This window comes from Pleurodeles waltl, chromosome 3_1, assembly GCF_031143425.1.
Source record: "Pleurodeles waltl isolate 20211129_DDA chromosome 3_1, aPleWal1.hap1.20221129, whole genome shotgun sequence".
NCBI lineage: Eukaryota > Metazoa > Chordata > Amphibia > Caudata > Salamandridae > Pleurodeles > Pleurodeles waltl.
The window spans coordinates 1646973885-1646987290 of NC_090440.1; the positions used below are offsets into that span (position 1 = coordinate 1646973885).

A 13406-nucleotide genomic window follows, 5' to 3' on the forward strand; every position below is an offset into this window, starting at 1 on the left:
GTTTTATCTCCCAAAATGATGCACAACTCAAAATGAGGCCCTGAGAGAAGTGTCACCTTATAGTACCAGTATTCAGATACAGGTGGTTAGGTTCTGGGGACAAAAGGTGGCTCAAAGATCACAGTTTGGTAGAAAGCTATTTATTTGGCTATCTTTTTGCCTTAGAAAACCTCACTGTGTTCCACTTTCGGAATTTACTGAATGTTATAATGCTCAATAGATTCATTTAACTTGTAAAACTGTAAACATGTGACCTAGCAACTTTATAAATGACCATTATGCTGACACATCATTGTATGGGCCGGATTTTTAGCAATTGTGGGCCTTTTTAGGCCTGGGGTGAGTCGGTTTTTACTGTTGATTTACCTTTTTTTTTTTTTTTTAGCTATTGGCTTTGCTAATGGGGGCCACTTTATTTTGATGCCCAGGACTATTTTTTTTATCCCAGCCCGATACTGTTGATTAATGATCTACTTTTAGTATTCAGAAGAGTGTTGGCCGTTCTTTTCAACAAACTAATCCGGTCATCCCAGGATCTCTTTAGAAATGGCATATAGCAAAGAGGATGTCATGGATATTTTATGGCCCTCCATATTATTTAAGAAATCCAGATGTTACCTCTATGTTTCTTCTTGCTAATCGCTATTGTGATCTGTAACAGCCTCAATTCACACATTTCTGAAAATGTATGTGTTTCCAAAAACATTTGAACACTGAAAATGACTTTAGAGCCTTGTACAAATTTCCGATTTCATAGTTTTGCTGAGACATTTCTACAAATGGTAGTATAATATTGAAACATTGATAAATCTCTGCACGCTGAGCATCTATGAGACATAGTTCACTTGTTTTTAGAAAATAACCCTCAGTGGCATTTCACTGAAATCTTGGCAATTGTTGCAAAAGGTAATGAGTTATTTTATTTCGATGTGGTACTGGGACTCTGCATATTTCTGCATTTGGGTTAGATAGCTTTTCTAGGCTAGGACGTTTTACACTCAAGTGTTATCCTGCTAAAACTTGTCTCTTTAACACACATTACATTTCCAGCGCTAACGGAGTTACCTTTATTGTTTTTTGTTTTAAAGCAGACCCCCACTTTGGGAGTAAGTTTCTAAAAAAAACTGAAAACATTTTGAGTAACTTGCTATAACATGGTGGCTCACATGGCACTACATTTTCACCAAAAGCCATAATACTCTGTTGGTAGGGGTTCTTTCAGCCAAAGCAAAGGGGCACTTTAAACATGGTAGGCCTGCCTCCTCTGAGCTAGCAAAGCCGGGACCTCTGCCGCCTGAGCGGCTTGGCATCTTGCTTGCCATAGGCTAAATGGCATACTAACTTTATATACTCATAACCTTTTCAATTTTGAGAATTAAAGTCACATCTTTGGGAAATGATTCACATTTATAATATTAAGATTTGACCATCCTTTTTGTTAAGGTAGTTTCTTTTGGTTTTCTCTAAGTGAATTGTTTGTCCCTTGAGGTTCGACTATAGGACCCCTGGTGTTCTTCAAAGTGATTTAATTTGCATTTGATTAACGACCTAGATGCATAGGATATACTAAGGCGGGATGAGGCAATCACGCAAAATTTCTTTTATGTATTTCTTATTTACAGTATACCGCCAGGGTGACATTGGGACAAACTGGTATGCGGTTCTCGCAGGATCTTTAGATGTAAAGGTGACCGAAACCAACAGCCACCAGGTAAAGTTGCACCTTATAGTGGGACATCTGAATTTTCATCTCTCGTTGGGTGTTGTTTGTTTTTCTGTCCATGTCCAAGTGATCAGCCATATATATTTTTTACATTTCTTCCTATTTTTATCGTCCATATTCAATAAATATAACAGATCTCTTAAGCAATATACATTCTTTTAATGTAAATGTGTGTAATGTGTAAATTATGTATTGTGTAAGTTAATTTTAACAGCGAAATGATAGATTCAACAATGTATGTCATGGCGCTATGCATGAAAGCAATAAAACAGCAGCAGTTGTCAGTTCGCTCAGGTTCAGGCAATCAGCATCATTACATTAGGAAGCATTCAGTAATAGGGATACCCTGTTGAGGGGGGCGGATACTAACAATTTGGGAGAAATATCTTCTTGCCCGGTGTTGATTTCCCCATCGCTGAGAGTGTTACCATCAGACAGAATTTTTTCCAAGGCTCTTGGAGGACGTGGGGAGTTACATAGAAGCAGTTTGGCATCAGCGTGGTTCATCTGCATGCCAGTTTGCAGTGAGAGAATTAAGTCTCTGAAGCTTTATAATCAAAAGGTTGGAAACGATCAAAGCCCTGCGGCCATCAATATGTATGATGTAACCCTATTAGTAAGCGAAATACACAGGACCCCCTCGATAAGGAGTAATATCCCCGAAATCAGGGTCCACTTCCGGCACTGAGCAGCAGTCATGAAAATGACGAAAGAAAACCTACCATTCGAGGTTTTGATTGAAATGTTTAAAACTTGGTGTGCTCTTCAGACATTTATTGAATGGTATTTCTCTCAGGGCAGCTGTCAATAAACCTTTTTCTGTCAAGTGAAGATACTTATTAGAATGTGGTATCTCAAACATTCTTTATATTGTTAAGCTAGAATTTCGACTGGAAAGGTATCCCTTTCCGCTCTGTTTATCTCCTGTTTGGTTCTGCTAACGATTCCCAATGAAATTGTTTTGCCTATACCCTTTATATTTTTAGGATTCAGTATTGTGTTTTAAGGCATCTTACCTATATAGCTCTCAACAGCTTCAGGTCAGTGAGTGATGGTTGATAGTAGTCCCCAAATACCTCATGTCCATTCTTTTGTGTATCCACCAATCTGTTTGCAAAGCATGTTCTTTCTTTCATTAGGTTTTTCCTCCTCACCAATGAATCCTAGAATCCTGCTAGTTTCATTACCTTCTGTGCGGGGCGTATTTTCATATTCATGAAAAATAAACATCCCCTCTACTGGGCTCTGGTCTCTGCTAAATGTAGCCTAATCTTTCAAGTGTTTTCGGCAGAAGAGTAATGATCACCTACAGTTGTGTAATCCAAACAGTACGTAATTTTAAATGTACCACAAGTCACATCTAAGTGTGTTCCTCTCCATTTTAGCCAGACACTACCAAAGTTACCCTTCTTTCTGTAAAGTATTTCTCAATATTGTATCTCACCTTCGAAGTAAATGCTGCAACCAGAAGAGATTCGGGTCTCAGTCTCAAGGGCAAACAATACTCAGATTAATTACCTGTAATCTTCATTACACTAAGTTCTACTTGCACTCATTACAGTTATTATTTATGAGGCGGATCCCAACACAGAAAAAAACCACAGGAAATGTGTTTAAAAAAAAAGTCCTGCCCACCTCTTTCCATAAGTCACAATAAGGGACTGGTTCCCAGCATCCTTTTGGAATGCCAGTCAAAATGTCAGGGTCCAGAATGATTGAGTGGAAGTGCATAGTGTAATGACTGGCACGAGTACAAGTAGGAATAAGAGTAAAGAAACTTGCCTGTAATTTATCATGGCATAACCTCTACATCCCTTGTCCTTTGTATCAGTCATTACTCATGAGGAATACCAGAGCATTCAACTGAACTTCGGCAATCCCAAATTTGCAAAAAAAGAACAAAACACTTATTGAAGTACCCAATGATTTATTTACAATCCCTTTATGGCAAAACTGAATTCAGGACTCCCACACCAATCCCTTCTGTAACTAGAGTCCCACTAAATCAATCTGTAATAAGAAACAAATGTGTTCCCAGATTATCACTTTGGCCCTCAGCAAATTTCTGAGTTTAACACTCATGGAGCTCCGTCCGTGCCTCAGCAAGACTTCCAACCTGTGAATTTCTTACAGAAGGTGGGAGTTTACTAACGAGCATGCCAGTGTATTTGTTGATCTTATACATCAGATGAGAATCAAATTAGGTGCTTTTTACCCTTAGTTGCTGTGCCAAATGTCATAAGTAAACTGGCAGAATTATGAAAATTGATTGTTCTTTGCAAATGAACAATAACCGTGCTTTAATCCTAAAGTCACCATCTCCGCAGCCTTCACAAACATGCAGAGCTGAATAAAAAAACTACCACATTTTCTTTCCATAGAGGTAGCCCATTTTTCCTATTTTTTTGTGTTCTCAGCCTACCTCCAGTTTGTGGTGGAAACAAGTGTGAAACACATAGGTGACCCAGAAACGTTATAGATTTCTGAAAAGTAGACACGATTCTGAATTCAGCAATGTGTCATATGTGTAGATCCCTATAGGTTTTCCCATCAAAACTAACTATTGAAATATTGAAAATGAGTTGAAAAAAATGGCCATTTGTGACAGCATTTTCATCTGTAACTTTTTGTCACAATGGCTGATGTGCCATTAAGTCCACGAGGCCCTTCTAGTTGCAGTGATATATAGGGTTTGTAGAGTATCCAAGAACCCAAGGCACTCAGAGCCAACAACTGAGATGCACTGTACAATGATTTTTCATTGTGTACCGAGTATAGGCAAATTCCTGGTGATGCGTAAAGTTGAAGAGCCAGGTCTTGAGGTCCTTCCTGAACTGAGACATGGTGGGAGATTGCCTGAGGTGGATGGGGAGGGTGTTCCAGGTCTCTGCGGCGATGTGGGAGAAGGATCTTCCTCCAGCTGTGGTTTTCCAGATGAAGGGGACCTTGGCGAGGGCCTGGTCTGCGGAGTAGAGTTGTCTGGCGGGAGTGTAGAAGGAGAGTCAGTGGTTGAGGTAGGCTGGTCCAGCATCGTGTACGGCCTTCTAGGTGTGGGTCAGGAGCTTGAAGGTGATTCTCTTGTCGATAGGTAGCCAGTGTAGGTCTCTTAGGAGGGCGGAGGTGTGGCTGTGTCGTGGGGCATTCTTGATGAGACGGGCAGAGGCATTCTGGATACATTGTAGTCTTTTCCACGTCTTGGCAGTGATTCTGGCTTAGAGAGCGTTGCCGCAGTCGAGGCGGCTGCTGACAAGGGCCTGGGTGGCTGTCCTTCTAGCTTGGGTGTGGATCCACTTGTAGATCTTTCAAAGCATGCGCAGAGTGTGGAAGCAACCCGATGAAACCACGCTCACCTGTCGGTCCATTAAAAGCAATGAGTCTAATGTGATGCCTAGGTTGCGGGCGTGGCCGGTGGGGGTAGGGGCGTGGCGGAGGGCCACCAGGACTCGTTCCAGGCGGAGGGTGTGGAGCCGAGGATGAGGACTTCTGTTTTGTCCGAGTTCAGTTTGAGGCAGCTATCTTTCATCCAGGCGGCGACAGCTTTCATTCCTTTGTGGAAATTGTTTTTGGCGGTGGTCGGGTTGTTGGTGAGGGAGACTACCAGTTGGGTGTCGTCGGCATAGGAGACGATATTGAGTGCGTGGCTTCTGACAATGGCGGCTAGTGTGGTTATAGAGGAGTTGAAGAGGGTGGGACTCAGCGAGGATCCTTGGGGGACACCGCAGCTGATCTTGGTGGCTTCCAAGTGAAAGGGGGGGGGGGTGAGTCTTACCCTCTGTGTTCTGCCGGTGAGGAACGAGGAGAGCCATTGCAGTGCTGAGTCTCGGATGCCGGCGTCGTGGAAGCAGGAGCGTAGTGTTTTGTGTGAGACTGTGTTGAAGGTGGCTGAAACGTCCAGGAGGATGAGATCAACGGTCTCGCCTTGGTCGAGGAGGGTGCGGATGTTGTCTGTGGCGGCGAGGAGGGCGGTCTCGGTGCTATGGTTGCTTCTGAATCCTGACTGAGAGGGGTCCATGATGTTGTTGGTTTCCAGGAAGGCGGTGAATTGTTTGTTGACTGCCTTCTCAATGACTGGCCAGAAAGGGTGAGAAGGGAGATGGGCCGGTAGTTCTTGAGGTCTGTCGGGTCGGCAGTGGGTTTCTTCAGTAGAGGTTTGATCTCAGTGTGTTTCCAACTCTCTCAGAAGGTGGCAGTCTTGAAGGAGCGGTTGATGGTATGCCGGTGTTTGGGTGCGAAGATGTTGCTGGCTTTGTTGAAGATGTGGTGAGGGCAGGGGTTGGTGGTAGCTCCTGAGTGGATGGTTGCCATGGATACATACCATTTTTGCACTCAAAACTGACCAGTTTTTTTCAAAGGAGGTAGCTGTGGATTTTGGGCCCTCGCTCAGCCAGCACCTAGGATAACCTAGCAAACCTGTACATTTTTTTAAAACTACACACCTAGTGGAATTCAGGATGGGCTGACTTGTGTAGTTCTCAACAGGTTGTTTTACCAGAATCCCTTCCAAACCTCAAACTTTGATTTAGAAAACACATTTCCGTGAGGAAAACTTCTGGAATCTGTAGAGAGGCATACATTTCCTTCCAGACAGCTTACTACCACAATTTACCTGCCCTCCATTATTATTAGCAATATGAATGGATCAAGATCATATTTATATTTTAATGTTACTCCCAAAGCCGAGCAGTGGAGTTATATTTATCTAACTTGTGTTCTTACCACAATGCAAAACTGTGAGTACGTCTGACCTTATTTGGTTTTATAATTTTGTTTATAAAGGGGCGCTTTAAACGTCTGATGGACCTTTGGACTCTTTAAGCGTGAGTACCATGGACACAAAATCTAAACATATCCCAATTTCTAACAACACAATAATATCATCAATTCTCTATTGTCAATTTGGAGTCAGTAAATTTTAACCCACCATGACACATTTGGCCATGAATAACCACACCTTTTTAATAAAGTTCACATTTTTATTTCCCTAGATTAACAATGCTAAAGTCACGTACGTTAGTCTCAAAACCAAATGATAAACATAGACAAACAACACAGGCTGACCAAAACGGTGGAAACATTTCAGTTTCACCAAAGTACTCATCATTAAGCATTCAAGAGCTATGATACAAATCAATAGCAACAATAACTGTATAACAGAAATGGTATACATTTAGAATCACAAATGAATAAAACCAATACTTTGTTAATAGCAATTAATTTGGTCAGTGACACATTCTAACTAACCCTATAAATGGAAAAGCATGTTTGGGCTGCATGCAAAAAGCGAAACAGACAAAAATCTAATTTGGAGAAAAATCTGGCTAAGGCTCTTGTTACCTAACAGAAAAAGACAAAATCTACAAAAAGGACAAATACATTTTGTTATACCTCTCCTAAATGGATCAGCAAGCAGAGTCGTCTTTGACAGTTGGATACTTCCAGGTCTTCATCTGGTAGGGGACAATGAGGGGAACTGGTTCAGCCAAAATTGGACATAAGCAAACCAAACCAATTGAACAAGGGCATAAGCTAAGGGCAACTGCTCTCTCTGTAGTCTTCTCCTCTCTCTAGTCTTAAATCCCAAGTGTCAGTCTTGATATATTGAAATCCCAAAAAGTAACTTGTGCGATTTTCATTGGTCAGTCTCATGGGGTGTTCATGTCAGAACCAATAGGTTCAAACTCTCCATATGTGATAACATTTTGACAGTCTTTCTCACGTTTAAGACTGGATCTTCTTCTTTCGATCCAATAACCAGTTCTGTCCGATTTTTGTTGCAAAACATAACTCGGTTCACTAGGCTCATTGTCATGTCCTGGGAACAGCAGCTTCTCATGGCTGAAAGTTACATTTGTAGCAATTGTTAGAAGACAGCATTGCAGCTCATGGTTCTCAAAGGAAAACTGAAAAAAATAATAAATCATTGGAAATTATAGGTTAGGTCAGCACTGTGTGAACAATGAACAAGTGTGAATTCTGCTGAGACAGAAAAAAAACATTCACGAACATTTTCGAATGCATGAAACTTAACATTAGGCCTTCTCAAGTAGGCCTTTTATTTCACAGTTGTTTAGTCCTGTTATATTTTATAAGTAAAACATTTCATTAATTCTTGTTAATATAAACCACAAATATGTTTTAATTATTCATGTGCACATTATTTCTCTTAACACTTATTTTTATTAACACGTTGTACACGTTATGGCAACCACCTATAGTGGGCACAGTTAACAAAACTTTCATTTTTTTGCCTAGTGCATGTTAATTCTTAGCTATTACTCATTAAAATAATTATTAGCACATATTTAGGCTCTCACAAGACTTACCTCAAAAACGTAATATCGTCTGTATCTCCTCTCTGAGGCTCCTGATATTTTTAGATATTTTTCCCTGACTCCCCAAGCTTGACCTGGGAAGCCCTAATGGTTTCCTATTTCTGTTACAAAAACCTAAGTCTAGGCCCAGCAAGGACTCCGAATGCATTCTTCTTGGAAAAACTTGTCTTGTCCTTCTACCCAGTATGCTGGGAACCAAGTACTTAGTATGGCCTGTGGGATGAAAAGGACATGGTTCGTTTTTTTTTTTTCTAGCATGCCTCCTTTCTCAAGAGGTGGGATCCACCTCACAAGTAATGCTTGGCACAAGGACAAGAGACATGTAGGTAATGAGTTGTTTTTTCACCTGTAACCCATAGTTAATGAGGGTTTTACTTTTTGTATGTGTATGGATAATCCCATATTCGTGTTTTTTTTACATCGCTTACCTCTACGACCATGAAGTCCTGTTCTGCTCCACTTAATGATCTGAAAGCTACTGAACGTGTTGTATTTAAGGGGTGTCCAAACTATTTTGATAATCATCTTACATTTAACACTTCCTTCCTATATCTTCATAGCTGTTCTGTTATTGCTGCAAAATGCAGTGACAAGCTTTGAAAACCAAAAACTGGGACATTGCACAAACACAGGAACAGGATTGCAATCTTGCATTGAGGAGCACAGAATGACTTAATTGACAGCACTCCCAAACAGAGAAAACACAGTTTATAAAGACACTAAGTGTAACTAAATTGAACTTTTACACACACAGTATCATTCTTGATAAATAAATAGGCTTCCGATAAGGTTTGCTAACCTTTCCTGCAGTGGAACTCAGGAAAACTGTGTGTCCCTGTGTTCAGTCCAGACCGGGACATGTTCTAAATGATAAATTCACTGACATTTCTGGAATAGATGGTGAAAAACCAGGACTGTCCTGCAAATCTGGGCCACTTGGTCACCCTCTGCAAAGGCCAACTACATTGGAGAAGAAGTAGTTATTTGCTTTATTAAATCTGTTCAGGGGAACTAGGCAACGCCTTTTGTCCTCCAGGCAGGTGCTTATCAGTCATTAACTGTTATGACAAAAACAAAATCACCTCATCTGCTTCCGTTTCACCCTTCCTCCTTGCTCGGTGCAGCCTGCACAGTGCGTGAGAGCATACAAAGGACCGTATCATGATGGTCTGCGTCGAGCCGGGCATCCGTTTTCATGTGCCTGCAGCATGTAAAGTGAGTTCATGTAATCAGATATTTCGCTAAGTTAGTGCTTTATTTTCAGACATCACAGCTCAGAAAGAGGCAACACTTGCTCATGGTTTCCTAATTGTACTGTCTAAACATGAATCACTAATCCTGCGAAATATCGGATTAAATTAATTTACTCACGCGTTAAAACTGGGTCTCATCACTGCGCTGAGCCAGCAAAGTCCATTACGGTATATAAGGCCACGGAGAGTTTTTATCTAATAATCTCATCTAATAAGCACACAGTGTGTCATAAAAAGCCAACGGTTATAAAATTTGCTACAGAAAGAGAAAAGAGTGAAAAATAAAACTGAATTTACAAGGGTGTACTTTAGGAAAGCTCCTGCAGTTACGATATCAGTCCAATGGCACTAATCTCAAAATGAGCCCTAGTTCAACCTATTTACCGGGAATATCACTCAGCCACAGGCACCACATCTGCACCGACTATTGTTCATATGCAGCCTGGCTGACTGAAACATCCTTACTGAAAAAATCCAGATGACAATCAGGATGAATAACGACTAACACTTTTTAGCGATGTATGTCACGTGTTACTCCATGTTACCTGTTTACCTCAGTTTTGTTACATTGCTGAAAGGCATACATTACATACATTGCTGCACGCCCAATGTCCATCACCAGGGGGCAGTCCTGGAATATTTGACACATTTTAGCTGTGAATATAATATTTACCACAAAGAACGGTAGAATTGTTTAGGAACGCAGCTACGATATTTTTTAATCTTATGAGCGTCTTAAAAAAAGTGTCTCTCGGGCCATATAATGAACATGCTGCACTTTCCTGTTTGCACCACGGCGCACCTCTCGAAAGGTGCGCCGTTTGCAAACAATGAGAGTGGGCTGCATCACTAAGATTGTGCTGCCCCCAGTGCCGCCGCTAACCCGCTCTGCCCCAGGGCAGCACATACAAGTGAAATATGGGGCAGCTGTCAAAAAGTTGTCTGTGTTTAACTATGAGAGGGCAACCCACCTGCACTTTCAAGGGGCATTAGAGATCCACTTGCAGGCAGCGGGGTTCCCGGGGGAGTTCATGGGACCCTTTATTCCACCCACTAGGAATGCCTTTAGGATGTGCACTTTCAATGAGCCTCCTAAAAGCATGTTTGCCTCAGCGCCCACATGGGTAATATGGTGCAGGTGCAAAGGCAAATTGATTCTCTCATTTGCTTGGGGCCATGCCCCTATGCAAATGGGGAAACACTCTCCTGATAGCATCGGTCCTACATGTGTGCCAGCTCTATCAGTATTACAGAAGGGGGGCATAAGCGTCTTTGGTCCGTGCTGTGATACCAAATTACCCTGGGGGCATACAAAACAGGTGCACATGCCCATTGCACTCCTCAGGCACTTTCTGTAATACAGCCCCTGATATTTAACTATCTGAAGTAATGCTTCTGAAAACAGAAAAATAAAGATATTAGCATCTTCTCTTTAAGTAAAAAGGGGTTTCAATAATCTGCTTCTCATGCACCTAGCCTTCCTAGGCTAATTGCTGTTCAACTGCAATTATAATTTATTTTCTTGTTACTAATTATATGTTTATAATTGAAAATCGGTTAACTTTTTAAATTTTAAGATCTACGCCTACTTTTTCACTTTTATACGTTTATTGCAAATTTGTTCACTATATTTGATATCACATAACATGCTTTGTGTTTTTGCTAGTAAACTTCAAAGAAATATTCAATTTTGTGCAGTGCGTTCTTTGATTAAAGAGTGAGCAGCAGTTGTGGAAACATCGAAAACTTCTCTAGGGAGAAAACATATGCAAAAATTGTGTCTTTGAAGAGGACAACCATCCAAAATTATGTATTTCTTTCGAAAAAGAGTTACCCCCTCGTGCTCTGCAGTCTTAGGGGCATGTCTGTGTTACTGGACTAGTGAAGGCAGTACTTCTAGTTCATAAACTTTAAACAGTGCAGCTTTTTGCTGTATTGAGTGGGGCAAACTTCCGAAAATAAAATAAACGAATATGTAGATTGTGAACAGAAAAGCCCGGAAAGAGAAAGACCATCCCGAATAGCTTACTGCACAAGAGCACTACAATTTTTTTGTCAGCAATAATCTCTCCCTTTGTAGGTCTCTTTGTGTCTTCAAGGTTACCAGTGTTGTTTCTCTAGGAAGAAAACAAAGTGCAGTACTTAGTTTGGGCCAATACCGTGCTGGCCAGATAGACTCCTTGGATAGCCACATAGAAGAAGAGACAATGAATTATTTTGTCGCTGTTAACATTCGTTGAAAAGGCCAATACATCTCCACTCTAAAATGTTGAGCTGTTGGCTTTGCCAGTGTTTTTTTCTAACTGCATGCACACAGTCATCAAGACACCTTGTACACATGGCTTACAAGATTGGAATGGATTTGTGGAAAGTATTTTCCGTTCTATAAAACGCATTCCAAGATGGCTACCAATAAGCATGTGTGTGTTTTAATGCATATGTGTGCACATGTTGTAACACAGGTGGCCATGTTTAATAGACTGATCTAACATGACAGATGGCCGTCTTAAACTGATAAAATATAGTTTAACCCCTCCCACCCTCAATACGAGTTGCTCAAAGCATGAAAACCATGACTTCTGAAATCCAATAAAAGAACTGTAAGTGCACTTGACAGTATGTAATCAGTCCCAACCAAAGATAACATAACCAAGCTTCGTAGCCCTCCTGTTCCTTGCCAGTTCTGGCAGTTGTATCACAGGTCATCAGGCGTTTTTATACCTCACTAGTGTCACACTTCCATTGAAAAAGAATTATTATTCTCAGTTGATTGACACACTCAGGAGCAATTCACCATTTGTTTCTGGCTGCCATCTCATTTGCCACCTTCTCCTTTCCAGAGATGTTCCTTTACTTGAAATGTGGTCCATGGAAACCTTCCAGGAGGCCTTGCTGGAGTCATGGAATCTACTTTGGGCTTAATCTGGAGCCAGCTCATCATTGTAACCTTTAAATAGCTCTGTAATTTCTTTAAAGACACAATTTCATAAATAAACTAATGTTTCAAAATGTCTGTGTAGCATATGTTCCTCTGGTGACTACAATGGCGGGGGATGAGGATTGAAATCACCCATATGTGTATATGCCATTGGACACCAATAAATCAACTCCCTGTTTTGGATTTGCTCCAGTTCATATTTTACCATCACACAATGGTCTGCCCCAGGGGAATATACAGATTTATCAAATTGAGCCCTGGCATTGCTTAATCCCTTCAGGAAAAGTGACAACCAGAATGGCAGCCACAATAAAAAAAACATTCATAGCTTTTAGACCAGTTACTGATCTACATTTGGACTTAATGAGAATAGCCAGGTCTTTGTTTCATCAGTCCTGTTTGCTTTGCATTGCTGAATTCATAATCACATCTGTATCTAACATTTCAAAAATGTTCAACATTGAATTCCCCTGGAACTTAAGGTAACTAAAGGCCTTATTTAGATGTTTGTGGATGAGTTACTCCATCATAACTGTGATGGATATCCTGTCTGCCAAAATATGAATACCAATATATCCTACGGGATTTATATTTTGGAAGACATGATATCTGTAACCGTTGTGACAGAGTAACTCATCCCCAAGATCTAAATCAGTTCCTAACTATTTTGAGAGCTCACTGAAATTTAGATGTTTGGCAGATCCTGCTACATACCAAGATCTGAATGTCCAGGAGGAACAACTCATTGATTTAGGTAGACTCTTGCAGTTTCCAATGTAAACACTGTGTTATGTGTGTCCATTTATACACAAAATGTAGGAAGTTGGCTCTGTATGTGCTATTTCAAAGTAAGGAATAGCATGCACAGAGTCCAAGGGTTCCCCTTAGAGGTAAGATAGTGGCAAAAAGAGATAATACTAATGCTCTATTTTGTGGTAGTGTGGTCGAGCAGTAGGCTTATCAAAGGAGTAGTGTTAAGCATTTGTTGTACATACACACAGGCAATAAATGAGGAACACACACTCAGAGACAAATCCAGCCAATAGGTTTTGTTATAGAAAAATATCTTTTCTTAGTTTATTTTAAGAACCACAGGTTCAAATTCTACATGTAATATCTCATTTGAAAGGTATTGCAGGTAAGTACTTTAGGAACTTTGA

At 40.7% G+C, this 13406-nt stretch overlaps 1 protein-coding gene across 2 annotated transcripts in view; it reads left to right on the plus strand.

Annotated features, from left to right (window-relative positions):
* Positions 1 to 13406, plus strand: part of RAPGEF4 (Rap guanine nucleotide exchange factor 4) — a 942686-nt gene that overhangs the window by 129030 nt on the left and 800250 nt on the right. For both annotated transcript variants that reach the window (XM_069225351.1, XM_069225352.1), the window contains exon 3: positions 1623 to 1711. In XM_069225351.1, coding sequence (XP_069081452.1) covers positions 1623 to 1711 — 89 coding nt within the window. The remainder of the gene's footprint in view (positions 1 to 1622; positions 1712 to 13406) is intronic.